The sequence below is a fragment of the Pteropus alecto genome, unplaced genomic scaffold, assembly GCF_000325575.1.
Source record: "Pteropus alecto unplaced genomic scaffold, ASM32557v1 scaffold88, whole genome shotgun sequence".
NCBI classification, from domain to species: domain Eukaryota; kingdom Metazoa; phylum Chordata; class Mammalia; order Chiroptera; family Pteropodidae; genus Pteropus; species Pteropus alecto.
Window position 1 is genome coordinate 10,784,347 of NW_006494611.1, and position 18,599 is coordinate 10,802,945.

At 34.1% G+C, this 18,599-nt stretch overlaps 1 protein-coding gene across 11 annotated transcripts in view; it reads right to left on the minus strand.

Annotated features, from left to right (window-relative positions):
* Nucleotides 1-332: 332 nt before the first annotated feature.
* R3HCC1L (R3H domain and coiled-coil containing 1 like) overlaps nucleotides 333-18,599 on the minus strand; it is a 68,280-nt gene continuing 50,013 nt past the window's right edge. For 9 of the 11 annotated variants that reach the window (XM_015600000.2, XM_006925900.3, XM_015600004.2 and 6 more), the window contains 5 exons: nucleotides 15,419-15,594; nucleotides 10,360-10,430; nucleotides 9,370-9,465; nucleotides 8,733-8,873; nucleotides 333-1,142 (listed from right to left, as the gene is read on the minus strand). In XM_015600000.2, the coding sequence (XP_015455486.1) occupies nucleotides 1,075-1,142; nucleotides 8,733-8,873; nucleotides 9,370-9,465; nucleotides 10,360-10,430; nucleotides 15,419-15,594 (552 nt within the window). In that variant the 3' untranslated portion in view covers nucleotides 333-1,074. Of the gene's footprint in view, nucleotides 1,143-7,284; nucleotides 7,384-8,732; nucleotides 8,874-9,369; nucleotides 9,466-10,359; nucleotides 10,431-15,418; nucleotides 15,595-18,599 lie in introns of all 11 variants that reach the window. The other 2 variants (XR_001518157.2, XM_025042252.1) reach the window with 2 other exon arrangements.

Sequence of the window (18,599 nt, forward strand, 5' to 3'; positions counted from 1 at the left end):
GGCACAGACTGAGAAGATCATACCAAGAACATGCTGTGTGCCAGATGCTTTCTGCAGGATGTCAGATTTGACAGAAATGGGAAAAGACTAGCAGTTGGGGTGCAGGTGTCCAAAGAGGGCAGGGAGGGAAGAGGAGCTGCCACATACCAAATTCAGGAGAGCCACCTTTATGTAGTCTGGGACAGAGAGATGATTAGCTCTTTACTTCGTGGGGTTCAGCAAAATCAACACATCCACTGAACCCACGCACAGCATTACAGGGATGAAGATAAGAGGAGAGCTGCTCTCCAATTCCTTTGTGGGAATGACAAAACTGACAAATACCAGAGTGATCTATGTCATAAAATGGGCTTTAATGTCTCCCTCTTACAACATGATAGTACTGCTTAAACTGGAACTGGCATACAGTTCCCAAGACTGGCTTCCTATGAGGAATGGAGCTGACATGCCCCTGGCTGCTGTGCAGCTGGAGCAGCCCCAAGCACTTAACTCAGTACAAATTCTGGAGTCCAAATACTCACATCTGCTGCAGTTCACCAATTTTGGAGTTCTGGAACTGGCAGTGTAGATTCTGTGAATACTAAGTACACCAGACGCTGTTCTGTCTCTTCGTACTAGCTGCTCCGTTCCTTCCCTCAATATTGCTGTTCTTAGCATTGTGAGGTACTAAGGAACACTCTGGTTTTGCAGGGCCTAAATCTCCCATCATTGCAGGTTTGAGTTCTGTTTTGTTTTTGCTTAAAACATCTCTGATGTGTGACCCATGCTAATGTGACTTGCCCTGTCCAGAGGACTCCTGGCAGTCACATTTTCCAAGTTTCTTCCTGGCTGATGGCTCTCTCTGAAGCCCAACACAATAAGACGATTCCAAAGAATTGCATTTAAGAATGAAGACAAACGGGAGTCTGTCTTCTTTCTATGCCAGTCAGTCCTTGTCTTGATTGCTTTATCTCTTTCTTTCTTTCTTTGACACACATATCTGCATGTGCACAGAGCTCTGGAAGGATCCTCTTATCTGAAGACTGTGGAAATATTTTCTGAATTCAAGGAATTATCCCTCTCATTGGGTGATGTTCACACTGCAGACTGGTCTCTACCTTCCCAGATGTCTTCTCGTTGCTTGGCTTCCAATCGTTTTCTCTCTGCAAATCAGGGCAGTGTTAAAGGTGGTAGTGTACTTCATATAACCAGTGACTTTCCCTTAATCCAAATTACAAGGCAAACTTTATTAAACAAAAGCTGGATTTCCTAATTTTCTCTTAGCTGATTCCAAGAGTTAATATCTTTAACTTTCCAAGTGCTTTGTTAAATGGAAATTTACTATTATGACATAAAAAAAATATATAGGGGGCTAATAGGAATATAAAGTATACAGATTAAGTCAGAATCTAGCAGGATCTAGATTCTAGTCTTGCTGATAATATATTTATTAGAATTCTATTTCTCAATTTTGTTGAGTGCTTAAATATAATTGCCCATTATTCACAGTTTACTTATCTTTTCAAATATTTCAAGTGATCAAGAATGTTTCAATATTCTTCTTCTAACTTCCTGCTCAAATGGTAGCTACTGGCTTTAGCCATATCTATCTATTATAATCTTAGAAAAAATATTTCAGAGGCAAACTGAATTTTAGTATTTTCAGAACACTTTCAGGAACCAGAAATCTTCTAAAATACTCAATTCTAGCAGGAAATAATGACCACATATAACTGAGGGAAAACTAAAGACTTTTTTTTTTTTTTTAATGCACAAATCTGGGTTATCCATCTTCAATTTTTAGCACAGAAGCTTCATTTCCAATTAACACTTTCACCAAGACCTGAGACAATACAGACCATACATGGTTTGATGGCATATGCACTTCATTAGGTGCCACAATACCCGTTCTAATTCCATGGCTTGTCATTTATCTTGACACCATAAAATGTAGGTGATAAGCCTAAGTGCTTCCTTCTACAGGCTATTATTATTTCAGATGTCTGTACAAGATTTTGCAAGTCATGAACCAGAGGGATTACAGAAATCAAAATCACGGTGAGTTTAGAGTTAATACTTGCTATTTTGACATATCTTTCCAAATCAGCAGAATCTCTTATAAAATTCCTTTACTATAACTGACTGTACTTTAAGGGCAAAGAACTTGGTCAGGAAGCTGACTGGCACTTGTAAATCTAAGAAAGAGAAATTCACTGCTATTTGGGCACCATCTTGTGGCACAATCAGAATATAGCAGCAAGTTACAAGAGGCAGAAAATGGGGGTAGCGAATTCCAAACTGAAGGCTCACTAATTCAATATCCTGTGATCTGGCTTTAAGACAGGCTTGAATTGGGCTAGGACTCTCTAGGAAACAGCACATTTCTTAGGAAAGCACTGTATGGTTCTGACTCTCACAAACAGGAAAGTCAGGAGGGGATCGAAGGTAACCTTAGAAAAAAACAATCAAAAACTGGTTCTGGATTACAAGAAAAAAGTGAAGAAACCAGAAAAGTGAATTATTAGAACTCAAAGTTTTCAATAAGCAATATGGGAAGTTATAAGAAAAGAAATCCAGGTGCAGTAGAAAAATATAATGACTGTCCCATAATCCACATTCCAAAATGAAAGCAGTTCTGAAAACAAAGTTTTGTTTTATTTTATAAAGTTTGGACCAAAATTAATTTGGTGATAAATTAACCTGAGGGATATGAGGCTGTTTATAATCTTTACTTAAGCCATTTAGGATGACTTAGTCATACACTGTTCTGCAGAAATATTAATGTTAATGTGTTTGATTTTAGTGCTATGAAACAAATATTAAAATAACCATGTTTACTTTCTAAAATTGGAAAAATTTTAAATTCTGAAACATTCTCTACCCTAATGCTTTCTAATTGTTGATTTCTATTACCAAAAATATGTAAATATAAGAGGAAATTCTGATTATAAGCCATGAGAAAACCATATGAGAAGTACAAAGAAATAATAAAAATGTGAGGTATAAATTTAGAAACATAAACATGAATAGAGAAATATAGATTATGATGAGACTTAAAAATATAATCTTCATTTTAAAGAGTAAATGGAAGCTTGGAAGGGGGTTAAATGACTTGCTTAAGGTTAAACAGTGAAAAATTGAAGCTAGAACCCAGGTCCTTAATACTTCAAATAGCATACATTCCACTATCCTGATATCTGAAAATATCTACAAAGAAAAAGAAAAAATGTGGGAAAAAAATGTATTGACAAAGTTAAAGAAACATGCTGTCCCTTTATTAAAGGAAAAGGAAAGCAGACTGCGTGAAAAAGCTCTTATTGACTTTACCTCCAACAATTAACAACAGTAAGTAAAGAGAAAGCCCCACAGTAGCCATAATGGCAAAGAAGTAAGGAAGAATAGAAGAATTAGTATGAAATGATTAACCTAAAGCATTCACATAACTGGCCCTAAAAGCTTTTCATTCCCAGCATAATAAATAAATAGGCAAAAATGATTATATTAAATGAGCTGACTAAAATCACTTCTCGCTGAGGGAACAGAAAGTGCTAAAGATTAAAAAAGGGCCAGTTTGGTGTCATGTTTGAAAAAAATAAAAAAAGATATAAATTGCAACTTTAAAAATGTACTTCTACACCTAAGAAAATGGAGAAAATCATCACAAAATCTACCTGTAGTCACCTACAGAGTAATAATCAACATGAAGACTTGCAGTACAAGTCTGGTTAAACTAATAATCTAATTGCCTTCTTTTATGGTTTGACAGACCTGGAAGATCAAGGAGAAGTAATATAAATAATCTCTTAATTTTAGGAAGGTTTTAGATTTTAGGCTTACCAAGTATTTATATAATCATTAATAGGCCAGGAAAATATAGTCTGGATTACCTAAGTGTTAAAAAGTGGCATATAACTCTGGAGAGTAGATTTGATTATCAATGAATTAAGTATCAACACAAAGAATTACATGCTATTTACTTAGCAAGAGTTGGTGAAATGTTCAGTTAGTCCTAGGATCAACATGTTCCTCTCTGATCTAGGCCAGGATGTAAGTTTATTAAACAGCAGGTGACACCAAAAATATGGAGAAATACTGCATTTCAGAGAAAAAGACCACATTAAAATGAAAAATGTGGTTAGAAATTAAGGGAACTTCTTATCAGAAGAGAAAAGATATCAAGAAAATGCCCCAAGACCTAGATTTTTGAGTCGGCAATGCAGTACCACTCTTGCAGGCAAAAAAATGGAATGCCTGAAAAGGGACTTCAGAAGGTAGCAACTATGATTAATTTTTTCATTATAGTTGACTATCCTATAGAGATGATTTTAAGTTCTTAGTGATTTAACTCATCAAAACTAGGAGATCAAATTATTGTTTACTCTTTCAGGCCTATAACTCAAAGAACGGCCTTTTAGGACCACCAATTAATCACCTATCATCAAGAGTAAAATGGAAATAAATTATGAAGTAAAATTATAACAGGCTTTGAAAATGAGAAGGAAACTTATTCTGAGAAGTAATGCTAACTATCTCCAATTTCAGGTGAGAATCAAGTAGTTTGGTAAGTAGAATGTGAGTAAATTTTACACATATTCCTTAGTTTGGTCTTTAAAGTTTTATCATTTAGTGTATTAGTGGATTAAATGTGATTAAATCAAATACAAAGCCTAGAAGGATGTACAGAGAATATTTTGATGGCTGCTATATGGGATGGATTTTGGGGGTGTGAAAAGGGGGACAGGATTAAGATATGCAAATTGCCAGTTACAAAAAATCACAAGGATATAAAGTACAGCACAGGGAATAGAGTCAACAATAATGTAATAACTATGTATGGTGTCGGATGGGTACTAGACTTATTGGGTAATCTCAAAAATTATTAAAATGTCTAATCACTATGTTGCATACCTGAAACTAATATAATATTGTATGTCAACTATAATTGAAAAATAAAAAACAAAATTGAAAAAAAAAAACATACATAAAGCACTAAAGGATGATCTATGCTTTCATTTCCCACTCTCAGTGAAGTTCTAATCTGTTATGTACTCATCTGGACTGAAAAATATACTTTCCACATGTTCAAAGGCTTAGGAAATAACACTCTTATCCTCCAGATATATATATATAGTATGATTTGCTTAAAATGAATTGGATACTTCCCTTTTCTCAACTCTTTCCTTTTTAAGGACTAAGACATAGACCTCTCACTAAAAAGGTAAAAAGATCAAAGTAGGGTGGAGGAACTTAGTAGGAAAGTATTTAAATCTCAGAATCACGAATTCCAAATTCATTAATTAGAAGGGTCTCAGATGCACTGTTCAACTCTGGATTTTATAAAGAAACACATGGAGGACTTGACAAGGTTCAGAGTACTGTTATGAATGAAATAAGATTTGTGAAGAAAAATTAAAGTAATCAAATCATTCACATATTCAGTCAATGAACATGCATATATATTGAGTATCTTTTTATAAACCAGACACTGTGCCAGACAGAATTCTTCAAGTGGGAAAAAGGAGATTATAGTATTATTAATATTAAGAAGGCACACAGATCTCAATTCCCATTCTAATTCTGATCAACTGGCAATGGTCACTGAGTCAAAACTCACCAAGAATGTCATGACTGATGAGCACTGCTATGGGAAATGGGTGGGGAACAGCAGTACACAGTATGTGTTTGTCATTGCTGGCTCATATTATAATGAACACTAATTTCCTAAGAATCACACAAATAATAGTATTCTGAATTTGTAAAGCACTTTTCTAAATATTTTTACACATATTAGATTAGGTTACGTCAGACATTACTTTCACTTCATTGGAAACGGGCACAGAGACTCGCCCAGAGCCACACAACTAGTTAATGGCAAAAACTCTATTACAGCCCAGATTTCCTCATTTGTAAATGATCTACCCTTGATCTTTATAGTTAAAGGTTGTTAGAACAGAATGGTGTCCAGATGTTTCCTATTTCTCTACTAAGAAAAAAAGAAGAAGAAATTGGTTTAAACTATCATACAGATTTAAGTTAAACCTAACGAAGAATTTTCTGACAGTGGAAGCAGCTAACCATTGGAATAAGTAACTAAAAAGAAGCCTGTCATATTTTATTTTCTGAAGACCCGAAAACATTTTAAATATTTTTTTCTGGGAAAAAATGTTAATTGCCCCCAAATCCTTCAAGAGAGATCACAAGTATTATAGAAGGAGCATGGGTTTTAATTAGAGGGATCTAGGTTCAAATGCCGCCTCAATTTACCAGCTAGGTTACCTTAGGACAGTTATGTAACTTCTCTGGGCCAGCTCTAAACTGGAGATAATACCATCCATCACAGAGTTATCATAACATGTTACATTACCTGGAGTCTCCTTCTAATACTTTTAATTAACAAAAAACCCATGGCTTTTAATCTTACAATCTTCCAAACTAAAGTGAGAAGAGAAACAAGGTTCATATTTTCTTCCTTATTCAAGGCAGATATCCCCACTTAAAAGGACCAAATCTTGCCAACTCTCTAATTCTCCTAAATAGAGAACACAATGCATTGCACAGGGCGGGTTCTCAGCGAAAGCTGAATGTAGCTGAGAGTAGTATAGGAAATGTAAAATAAAAAGAGTAATGATAAAAAAACATGCACTGGAGTCTGTGCTGGACTCACCATATAATGATACTGCTCCTATTACTAATAAAAACAGCTGCAGCTAAATTTATCACACACTATAGGCTATATAATCAGAAGCGAGGGCATTCCTACGGTTTTTGAAAATGAAGTCTCTTTTGTAGATTATCTCACTTGATTTCCCTTTTATGGATGAGGAAATAGGCTTCCAGAGAGTAAAAGATCTGTCCAAGGTCACAGAGACAATAAATGGCAGAGCTAAGGTGTGACCCAGGCAGTCTTATTCCAAAGTCTATAATGTTATCCACTATGCTATGTTGATCCCTCTCCTTCTAGTGGAAAAAGGTCTAGAACAAAAATATCTACTCTGCTTAATACCTAAATAGTACTTTTATTTTCCACAGAAAAATAATCTTGCTAAGTGAGAAACTCTGGGGTCCATGCAGGCAGATCCAAGAGTATCTGCTCAATGTATAAAGAAGCCAGAAAGAGATAAATCAGGAATCTTCCACATGCATCTTCTCAGACATAAAGAATGAGAAAGCTCTGAAGTTTATTAAAGGAAAAGTCCTCTATAATATGTACAGCCTCGGCACCAATAGATAGTAGAAACTTATCACAATGAGTCTCTATTCACAACTAAAGGCCTCCTTTAAAAAAGTTAGTAATAAGGTACCCACTTAGCCAACAGTCTCATTTGTAACTGCATCACTGAACTGTCCTTTGTATAGCTGGGTACTGAACACAAATACTTCAGGTGGAGCTGCATGCTGATGTGCCTACAGAGAAGTAGAGAATACTCAAGTTGATATCCATGTAAAACTGTTGCTGGATACCTGTAGAGATACACAGGAAAGCATGATACACTGCAAAAAGTCACTACTCTTTTTATAGATACCATTGTTATTACCCTCTATTGATCTTCTGAGATAACTGTGGTTATCACAGAGAAATCATTTTCTTCAGAGACAACCAATTAATAAAGAGTTAAGGACACTGCATTCTCCTTTAATTCTGTTACTGCCACTGATAAAAACTAGAGGAATCCTCTCATTTCTATAGACTGTAAGAGGCCTTTGAGTGAACAATGCAATGGAAAAATCAAGACTGCCTTATTATAATCATTAAAGTTTCAAAACATTAGTTGGGTTCTGTTCTGAAACTCTAGCACCTGCAAAAATATACTCTGTCACTAGTTATCTGGCCAGTGCAGCTGAGAGTCCAGAAGCTGCCTGCCATCACCAAAGCAGAGTGGACAGGAAGTATTAATGGCCTTGTTAGACTGGCAATAAACAAGGAGTTTGAAACTTCAATTCGTTTAATGAAAAAATGAAGTTACTTTTCAGTAAGTGGAATTTTAAGAATAAATTGCCTTCACAGATTCCACAGATCGTGAGCTTAAGGCAATGAGACTGTCTACAGCCTGAAGGTTGATAAAAAGTACTTAAGTACAAAGCTGGAATCTCAAACCTTTACAGACAAATCAACAGCCTATAAAGTGGAGAGAGAGATTTTAACCTCAAAACTATAGGGAAATCACTTTTCTTCAGAAACCAATCTATCTCACTGCTGCTGTGCTTTGCAACCTTTTAAAACTCATGACCCCTTTGGATAAACCTGAAAATCTCATGACACCGATTACTCAGGACTGTCTAAACAGAAAAAAAAAAATACCTCCTTCAGTTATCAATGTCAGCTGCTGGCTTTTCTTTAATTTGTCTTCACTTAAGATCTAAACCATTTGATAATACCATGGCAATCGTGGCCCAGTAAAACCATAGCAAATAATGTTTTCTGCCTCAGAGATTATTGTGTTTTCACAGAAAAAATTTTCTCAGCGTTTGGAGCAAGAACTATAGAAAAAGCCATGGATGAGCTGAGAAAACCGAACCTATCTCGGAAAACAACAGTAAGAGAATGGATTAAAATGCCTTGGTGTGTAAAACATGCAGACAAATCCTGAAATGTATTCCTCCTAAATGTAAGGCATGAAAACTATTTCAATACACCTGGGAGGCTTCTAGGAAACAGTAATGACAAAATGGAATAAGCTTCATTTTGTTTTTTAATACATATCTTATAGTGAGCTCTAAAGGGATTAGAGAAGAACGCCATCACTTCAACTCACCTCGGGCTTCTTGCAGTTTCTTGAGTTCGGCTTCCCGTTCAGTTTTGCTCTGTTTACTTCGAACCCCAAGGGCACTGATGACCAGCCTTCTGGCTAGGGCTGCTGAAGTCTCAGGACGCTCTTTTGCTGGGTGGAGGAATTCTCAATGGGAGAAAGAGAGGGTGTAAGAGGGAGTACCGTAAAACACTATAGCTCTAAGTGATTTAACTCAGTAATTAACATACAAAATAGACTAATAAGGGCTGCATCAGTAGTAATTAATACAAGCCTGAAAGATGAAGATCAGAGGAAATTAACATGGCAAAGCACAAACAACCCTTGCTTCATTATCTCTATTAACACAATTTCTTATAGTGACTCTTATGAAACAGCTAAACACAGAGGTAAACTAGGTAAGGATGTCATCAGAAAATGGTTGCTGCATTGTTTGCAGTTAGCATCTCCCATTCTCTCCAAGTGGCTGTTCAGATGCCACATTTCCAACATAGCCATTTATCTTTTCTATTTTTCCTTAAAAACACACTTTCTTTAACACTAATAATAAAAGTGTTATGTCTTTAGAACTCTGGATGCTGTTCAAGTGCTGCAAAAAACAATAACACTAACATCAAGAAAAAAACCAAGACTATAGACTCACCAGCATAAGCCCTAGCTTTGGCCTTGGCTGCTCTTGTGGCCTGTGACAAGGGCCGGATCTTCACCATGGCATGTTTGCTACCCAGAGCATCACGAGCTACAAAGAGAAATAAATATAAGGAGGAAAAGACATGAAGAAGAGTGATGCAAAGGAAAATTAAGACTAATTCTTAGAAAGTATTTCCTAGATGTTATGCTTTTTTTTTTCATGGCAAGCAAAGGGGGATGGTAAGCTCTAGAAAATCCCTAAGGAACAACTTAACAGCGATTATTTTCAGATCAGGGATCAGCAAACTATGGCTCTGTGATTATTTCCAGCCAACTATATGTTTTTGTAAATAAAGTTTTACTCAAACAGCCATGCCCATTTGTTTGCATCCTGTCTGTGGCTGCTTTCTTGCTACAACAGCAGAGTTAAGTAGTAACAAAGACCATATGCCCTAAAATATTTACTATCTGGCCCTTTACAGAAAAAGTTTGCAGACCTCTCTTCTAGGTGGTTCAGACAAGAACCAAAATCTCTAATTTCTCTGAATACTTCTGCATCAGATGTAACATGAGGCCAATGATATATGTGAAAAGGCCCAATCATATATTCAGAAAGCAGATATTACAATCTCTCACTGGATAGGTTAAAAGGCTACTGCAAATTCATTTGTCTGGGGGGAAAAATCATAAGTACTGTAAGATTTAGTCACACAAGTATCTTAAATCTCTACCTATAATCTGTTTATGTACTAGCGTAACACAGTTATGTAACAAACAACCTCGAAAGGAGCTGACTATTTCTCCAAATACATTCAGATTAACATAAAAAGGGAGAAGGGAAGCACATGGGTAACCAATACCATGCCTAAAAAACCTTTATCTGCCAAGTACCTATACTGGCTAAATAAAATCCCAGTTGGCTGGAACTGAAGAGAAAAAAAGGACAAGTAGCAGAAGAAAATGTGCAATAAGAAAAGAACACTAAAATCCATTGGTAAATTACCTGTAATCGGACTGGAGAATACTCCTAGGGCATGTGTATCATCCACCCATTTAATATCAAATCCTTTCTTCCTGCAACAAAAAAAACCCCACAATTTTCTTTCTTAAAATTTACATCCATGAAACACCTTTCAAATAAAGTCCCATAAAGCATTGCATAAGAAACACTCAACAAGAGCACAGGTGGAATGGGGATAATGACATAAAAAACAGCTTGGAGAACAGAAGAAGCCACTGATTTTTAAAAGCAATAATACCATCATAAAGAACTACCTGGGAGTATTTTACGTTCCCAGCCATTTTACAGACATCAACTAATTAATCCTCACAAGTCCCTTGGGGAGTTATTTTTTTTTTACGCACTATTTACAAGAGATGTTCTATGGGGAAATGGGCACAAAATAAGAGGTAGAAAGGGAGTTCAGAGGAGGGATAGAAGAATACTAGAGGAGGAGGTAGACGGGGAAGGTCACCTGGATTTAATGTATATGTAGGCTCAAGAACAGAGATAGAGATAGAGACAGAAAGGCAGTGGGAGACAGGTCATTCAAAGGAAAAAAAAAAAGTCAAGTAATGGAGAGAAAGGACAACTATAATCAGAAAGGTTGATCTATTCTTTCTTACTTGTTGTAGAAGGGAAGTAGAAAGAGAAAATAGGAAAGAAATGTGGCAAAGCCAGAAAAAATCAGGATAAAAGCAATCAAGATAAAGAGAAATATCAATTAAGTTAGAATCAAAAGAATGACCAATGAAGTACTAAAAAAACACCATCATTTTAGAGCAGAGTTATATAGTGAGCTCAAGGACTATCAGGATGACAACAGTTATTTTTTTCAGTTAGAAGCTTAAAACTGCTCATGGATTCAATATAGTACTGTGGAAAGAACTCGAGTGTTTGAGGGTCAGAGATATAAACGGACTTGGGTTCTGCCACACTTTGAATCCTTGGGCAGGTTTAAACTCTCTTGAGCTAGTTCTGCTCTTCTGCAGAAATAGGCATAGTACTTCTCAGAGTTGTTGTAAAAATGGAAATGAGATCATCCATGACAAGGCAAAGAACACGGTGCTGAGCACTCAGTGGACATTTAGTAAATGAATGGTGCTCATTATTTTTTATTATTAATAGCGATACTCATCAGGAAGATTATTAATATTGATGAAAATGGTGATTAAAACATGAAGCTGACTAGTATTTGGCTCAGATATTATAGGCTTTTGTACTCTTTTGACCTCTTCTTTATTTTTATAAAGCACTAAAATGAAAAAAAAATGACAACTCCTAAAATATTTTTCTTCTTTAACAATCAGTTAAGAAAAAAATTCCTTTGAGGGAAAAAGAAATAAAGAAGGCTTTGTAGGTAGTTAAGAAAATTTCCTGAATGTAAGGGTAAGTTTGACCATAACATAAAATGACCACAGGAGTTAGAGACAGAAAAAATTCAATAGTAGAAATCTACAGCGTAAGATAGTTTACAAAAAGGACAGAAAAAGACCTAGATGGGTTCTGGAGGGTCTTTTAGACTTTGGAATTTAAAATCCTTTCAAATGCTTTTCTTTTGAGGATGTTTTTGGATTTATTTTTTTAAATGGTCTTACAGGTTAAGATCAGGAAAAAACAAATCAATGGGAAGTTAACAATTCATAAGAATTAACTAATCTTCAGGAAAGTCTAGATCCTTTAATAACAATCTAAGGTAGTTTTAATTTGTGATTTAATCTCATCGACTGCTTTTAAAAATCTACAATGCATTTTGTATGAAACAGGCTCTAATAGTGGGTCTTACATAACTAATAAATTTGACTGACCACCTACACTATATATTTAGAAGGTCTATGAGAGAGACTAACTGTCCTCCAGGATTCAGTCACCCCTTCTTTCTTTTATAGAACTGATGCCCAGCACCCACAACCAAATATAAGTGATGTATATTGCTGCTAGCTAGTTTGCCTGTTCTAGAACTTTATAGAAAAATAGAACACTTGATTTTGCACATAAAGTTTTACTGAATACGGCCACACTCATTTGTTTACATATGGTCTATAGCTGCTTTTGTGCAACGATAACAGAGTTGCCTAAAATATTTATAATCTGGCCCTTTAAGAAAAAGTTGGACGCTATCCCCAAATGATATAAAATCGTACAAATTCAAGAGTTACATGAATTAATTTTCAATTAAAAATTTTAATATCAAGATTACAGCATTTAAGTATAATTCTTCTTGGTATTGACCTCTTTTCAGACCCTGAAAATCTTTTAATAACTTTCTTTCTAGATTATTTCTTTATTCCTGAAGTTTGTTTTTATCTTATAAACTAGAGATATGGAGGTATACTTCTGACTCTTTTATCTTTACCTATGCTTTTAGGAATGATATGCATACAAAGAGTCAGTGCAATTGTTTTCAAAACCACTTATATCAATTTCAATTTACATTCACTACATAAATGAATAAAATTAAATCAATGAAACGAGTAGGAAACAGAAGCATTGTTGTGTCTATAAAAACTAAGTTGAATGCTTTGGAAGACCAGAGAAAGGTGAAGTCACTAAAAAACTCAAAGAACTATTATCAATTATGTTAGGGCAAAACAGCCAAAAGCAATATGGATAAAAGTAAACCCTATAAGCAATATGCACTCAGATGACTCTGAAGGTACGTTAAAGTTCTTACTCTAAAAAAATGAAACTGGAAGTCATAGTAATATATTATGATGGTGACATACAAGAACTCTTCTATCAACCTACCAATAACTTAAAAAAAAAAAAAAAAAAAAAAAGTCCTGGCACCACATCAAAGACTGGCAACTAAGTGGACATTTATAAGTGTTGTTAAAATAAACTAGTTGAGACACATAACAATTATTTTTTATCATTCTCCACTTGATTATTTCTGAGGTTATTCTGACCTCAAATCAATAATTTCATTTACAGTGTTCTTGGACTGTTAGTGCCATTGGTGCTTGGCAGAAAAAAACAAATCTTTTCAGGAAAAATCTCAATTCCCATATATAAACTTCCAAGGAAAATGGGTGGCTCACAGTAAAAACAAACAAACGAACAAACATGAAAACTAAACTTCCCAAAAAGCAAGGCACTAGGAGTAAGAATCTGCAGAAATAGAACTAAAAGGACTTCAGATAGAGGAATTACCAGACATAAACTATAGGAGGTCTATGTTTAATATACTTAAAGAAATTTTTTAAATCTTGAAAATATTTGGAGAAAACAAGAAACTAAAAAATGGCCATGCAGATTTGGAAAAGATAGAGAACTTTGAAAAATGAAAAACATAGTAAAATCAAATTTAAAAATTCAAAGGTCAGATTTAACAGCAAATTAAACATAACTGAATAAAAAAATTAGTGAACTGGAATTCAGAGGTAAAGAAATTATTCAGAATGTAACTGACAAAGAAATGGAAAATATGAAAGAGAGGTGACATGAGAATTAAGTGAGAGGTCTAATATATATTTAATTGGCATCTTAGAGAAGGTAAAAGAGAAACTGGTACAGGTAATATTTAAAAAGATAATGTCTGCATGTTCTCCAAAACCAATGAAATACATTAATTCATTGATTTAAGAAGCCCAAATAATCTCAATAAGAATAAGTAAAAAGAAACACAAAGTCACATCATACTGAAAATGCAGAATACCAAAGAAAAGAGAAAATCTGAAGAGCATCCAAAGAGAAAAGAGAGATTACATTCAGAAGTGATAGTTGTTAGACTTGCAGTTGACTTCTCATCCTCCATTGAGAAAGGCAGAAGACAGAATAACAACTTCAAGTTTCTGAGAGAAAAATAACTGCCAATCTAAAATTTTATTATCCAGCAAAAATATTTTTAAAGAATGAAGTTGAAATAAAGCCATTAAAAAACAACAACACACAAAAAACCAACTGAGTTTGTTACCATACCAGCAAACAGTTACTGAATGAAATGCTAAATAATACGTTTCATCCAGGAGGAAAAATATTTCAGATGGAACATATGAGAGGCAAGAAGAGATAAATGAAAACACAGAAAATGGGTAAACCTAAATGCTGAATATATAAAACAAAAACATCAAATGGGGTTTAAAAGAAAAAATGAAAAAATTTAAAAGGATCAAAATGCTCAATCACAACAGCATATAAATTGGGGTGGAGAAGAGGTGAAGAACGAAACTGGGGAATGGAGCTAAAAGCCCTAATAGTGTTTGAAAAAGTGTAAAAATATTAACTTTAGCCACTGACAAAATTAAGCATGCATTTTGTAATTTCCAGAGTAACTACCAAAGACTAGAAACAGAGTATCGTTTCCCCAAAAAATGGAATGAGAAAAAAATACCTCATCAATCCAAAAGAAGGCAAGAAAGAAGAGAAAAAGATGGAACAAGTAAACACACAAAAAAAGATGGAAGGTATATATCCAAATACAGTTGACCCTTGAAAAACACAGGTTTGAAATGTGCAGGTCCACTTATATGTGATTTTTTTTAATTTACAGTGTTGATACAGTACAGTACTGTATTTGTATTGTCTCCTTATGATTTTAATAACATTTTCTTTTCTCTAGCTTATTTTTTTAATAATACAGCATATAATACATATAACATACAAAATATGTGTTAATCAACTGTTTATGTTATAGGTAAGGCTTCCTGTCAACAGAAGACTATTAAAGTTTTTGGAGAGTCAAAAGTTATACGTAGATTTTTGACTGTGTGGGTTGGTCAGCACCACTAACTCCTACCTTATTCAAGAGTCAACTGTGTATTAATAATTACAATAATTATAAATGGAATAAATGCACAATGAAGGTAGATTTAGAAATCATTGATATTGTTCTTTCTAAATGCTAAAATGGGGTCTACAAAGGCTATTTGGCATTTTTAAGGAACTTAGAAGAGTGGTTTGTTTAATACAGTCCATTTCTAATGGACCTGGAACAGATAATAAACAAACTTGATGCTAAACGACAGGGAATATAAAGCAAAAGAGATGACTTTTCAGAAAACATTTTAAGAAAATTTCATTCCACCTTCTCTAATATCCCCAATGATTTGCAAATACTTACTGATAACTGCAGAAAACTCGTAGAAGGTCTTCAGTACGAAATTCTTGGGGGAAGTCATAAATTTCAATGACATGTGGGAATTCACAATCACTGAGGTCAATATCAGGAACTTCATTGTTGTAATAATCAAATCTAGGTTCTTGGATGCTTTTTCTATTCTTCATATTCCCTGATAACTGAGGAGGAGGAAGAAGCATAAAAGTGACTGTTACATCAAGCCACAGCATTATAAAACATCCTCCCTTATATAAACAATTTTCCTCGTCTCTATATTCCCATTCCTTGACCTTTAGCATTGCATTAACGTTGTTCATAAATACAACAATGACCACGGTTCTATCAGCCAGTTTATATTATACATGTGGAATACTTGAAAAGGTACTGAAATTCTAACAAAAACAGTCAGCACATGAAACTCAACTTGCATCTATCAACCAGTGTGTGAGAAAAAGTAAAATGATTAATGTGGTGAGTTACGAATGGCACATCTTGGAAAATGAATTTCAGAAAACAGATGAAGAGATGAATTAATAACATTTGTTTTATTGAGCTTATTGATCAGACTCATCTCATAGTTTCTTTTTTTGGAAGTGAACAAAAACACAATTTTTAAAAGTGAAAATACTTTGTTAGTCTACCTTTTGTTGAATATAGCTTACAAAGGAATTTGTTAAAACAAATTTAAGTGGTACAAGTAATTAAAGATCCCTAGCATGAAAGCTACCTAAAGGAATTCCTACATAGCAGGTTAGTAAAAAAAGTTAATAATAATGAAAAATACTTAAAATTCTACTCTCCTATGAAAAAACTAAAGGCTATTTCACATTGGAAGCAGAGGGAAATGGAAAAATAGAAAGTGGCAGCAAAGCCCTGAGAGTCATTTTGTCATTTACCTGTTATAAAACCTAGTTGCTAGTACTGACCACCCAAAACCTGCACACCCAAGAGTGTCTTCTCTCTGATAATCAAAAGTCCAACTAGATCCCATCAAGCATTCCGTTTTATATTATGCTTCTTTTCCCACCAAATGAGGAAATGAGAACTTGCAATGCCAATGATTTATCACTTTTCCTTGGAGAAGTGAAACATGGATTCAAGAATTTTATTTGGGAGGGAGAAAAGGGGAAAGGTGATTTAAGTAAAATCAACAAAAATATTTAGTGCTGTGCCTCTAGTTCCATTTCTCCACTATGCTTCAGTTTTATATATAAAAAGAATGAGAATAATAATAGTAATTTCAACTCATAGATACATATATGGTTAAATAAGATGATACAGCAAGTGCTTAGAATACTGCCTGGCACCTAAGTATTTGATGACAAATTCAGGACCTAAATCTGGGAATATTCTGTATTTTTTACAAACTGTTCTTACAACCTGGAATGCTTTGTCTGCTCTTGATCCTTCCTCTCCTTTAAGATCCTTCAATCTTTATCTCCTCTTGAAGCTTTCCCTATTTACTCAAATTTGCTGGTCTCTCCCTCCTATATACTACTATATAAATGATATACTACTATATCATAACATTTAGCAGCTGGATATATATCATATTTTGTCAATTCTAAGATGCACATTTTTTTCACACTTTAACATCTTTGACATCAGGATGCATCTTACAATAGTGCATATTATCATTGCTTGCCTGCATATGCATGAGCATAAAGTACTGGTACCAAAACTTGCAGAAAGTATGGTTAATAATGTGGAAGAAAATCTCAGGTATAAGAATAGCTCTATATAAGTGCTAAGGTAGCTTAAGAATACAGCAACAATGATTTTTGCTTTTTTTAATCTTTAAGAAATGCTGCATCTTCAAAGTTCTTGATGACACAGAAGTTAATACAGAATGGAAAGACATCAAGGTCAATGACTGAGTCGAGAAGTTATTAGAATGAGCTGGACTATAAATATGAAGTTTTAGAAAAACCTTAACCGATTTATTTCACCTACATTTTCCTTATTTAAGAAATGTTATATGATAAAAATTTTGTCTAATAAATCTAAAAGAGTTCTTTCAATATTTATAAAATAAAAATTCTAAAGGGTAAGCACGGTATGAAGTTTAAATTCTTTCTTAGTGATACATAAAATAATGATGTATTTATTTGACTATCAATGGCATTTTCAATTCAAAGAAACCAGAACACTTGGATTCTAGTGTCAACTCCAGCACTAACCTTAGCTATGTAAGTACCAACTTTTCTGAGCCTTAGTTACCTTACCTATAAAAGAAGAGGACTAGACTACATTATGTTACAGATCCCTCTCAATACTAACATTCTACTTTTTTTAAAAAGTATAGTTCTATCTCTTAAACAAGTTATAGTTCCTAATCCTTAAAGTTCAAGGGCTGTGATATAATCCTAGCTCAGATCTTGAAAAGTATGAAGAACATTTTTTTGTGGGTACATAATTAAATATAACAAACCACTTTATAGTTATGGCTATAACAAATTTAAATATGGGGGGCAAGAGGGGTTAAAGGGGCAAGGACGACAGAGACCTGCTCATAAGCTGGTGGTATAACACTACTGCAGCAGCTTCAAATGTCACCATGTCTATTTACACGTGATTATTTACAGAACTAACCCATATAGTCAATTCTCAACTATATAGGTTAGGTTATTCAAGTACTTTGGTTCTATATTGCTCTTCCACTGTTATCTTGTGGTTAATTCACTGCTTATTAATTCACTATCTACTGAAGAAAATCAATTTAATATTTTATTATTTACTATAACCTTGATAAATTAAAAGATTTGGTTGGAGAACAGCTTAAGCTATAAACAAAAAAAAAATAATAATAAGGTTTTTAGATTATCTGGATTTGATTCTATTCTAAGGTATTACAATATCACAGAAAACTGAGAACAGCCAAGAATTTTTCATGTTGGTCTATGGTAATGTGAATAAAGCAAAAGCATTCTAGTTAAAATATTTTACTCATTTAACTTCCCATCTTTGGCAGATGGGAAATAACACTATTTATTTAAAAAATAAAAAGTACTTTAAGTCTTTTCGAATTTCTCATGTCCTAAGTTCAAAAACATTCAAAAAGAGTTCAATAAAAAGATAATGATAGTGTTTAATATATACCATAAATTATAGCTTTCAGCCCTCTTCCATATTGCTTTGGGCCTAAGTCCTTTAAGTCCTTTTCAGCAGTAAAAAAGTCCTTTTC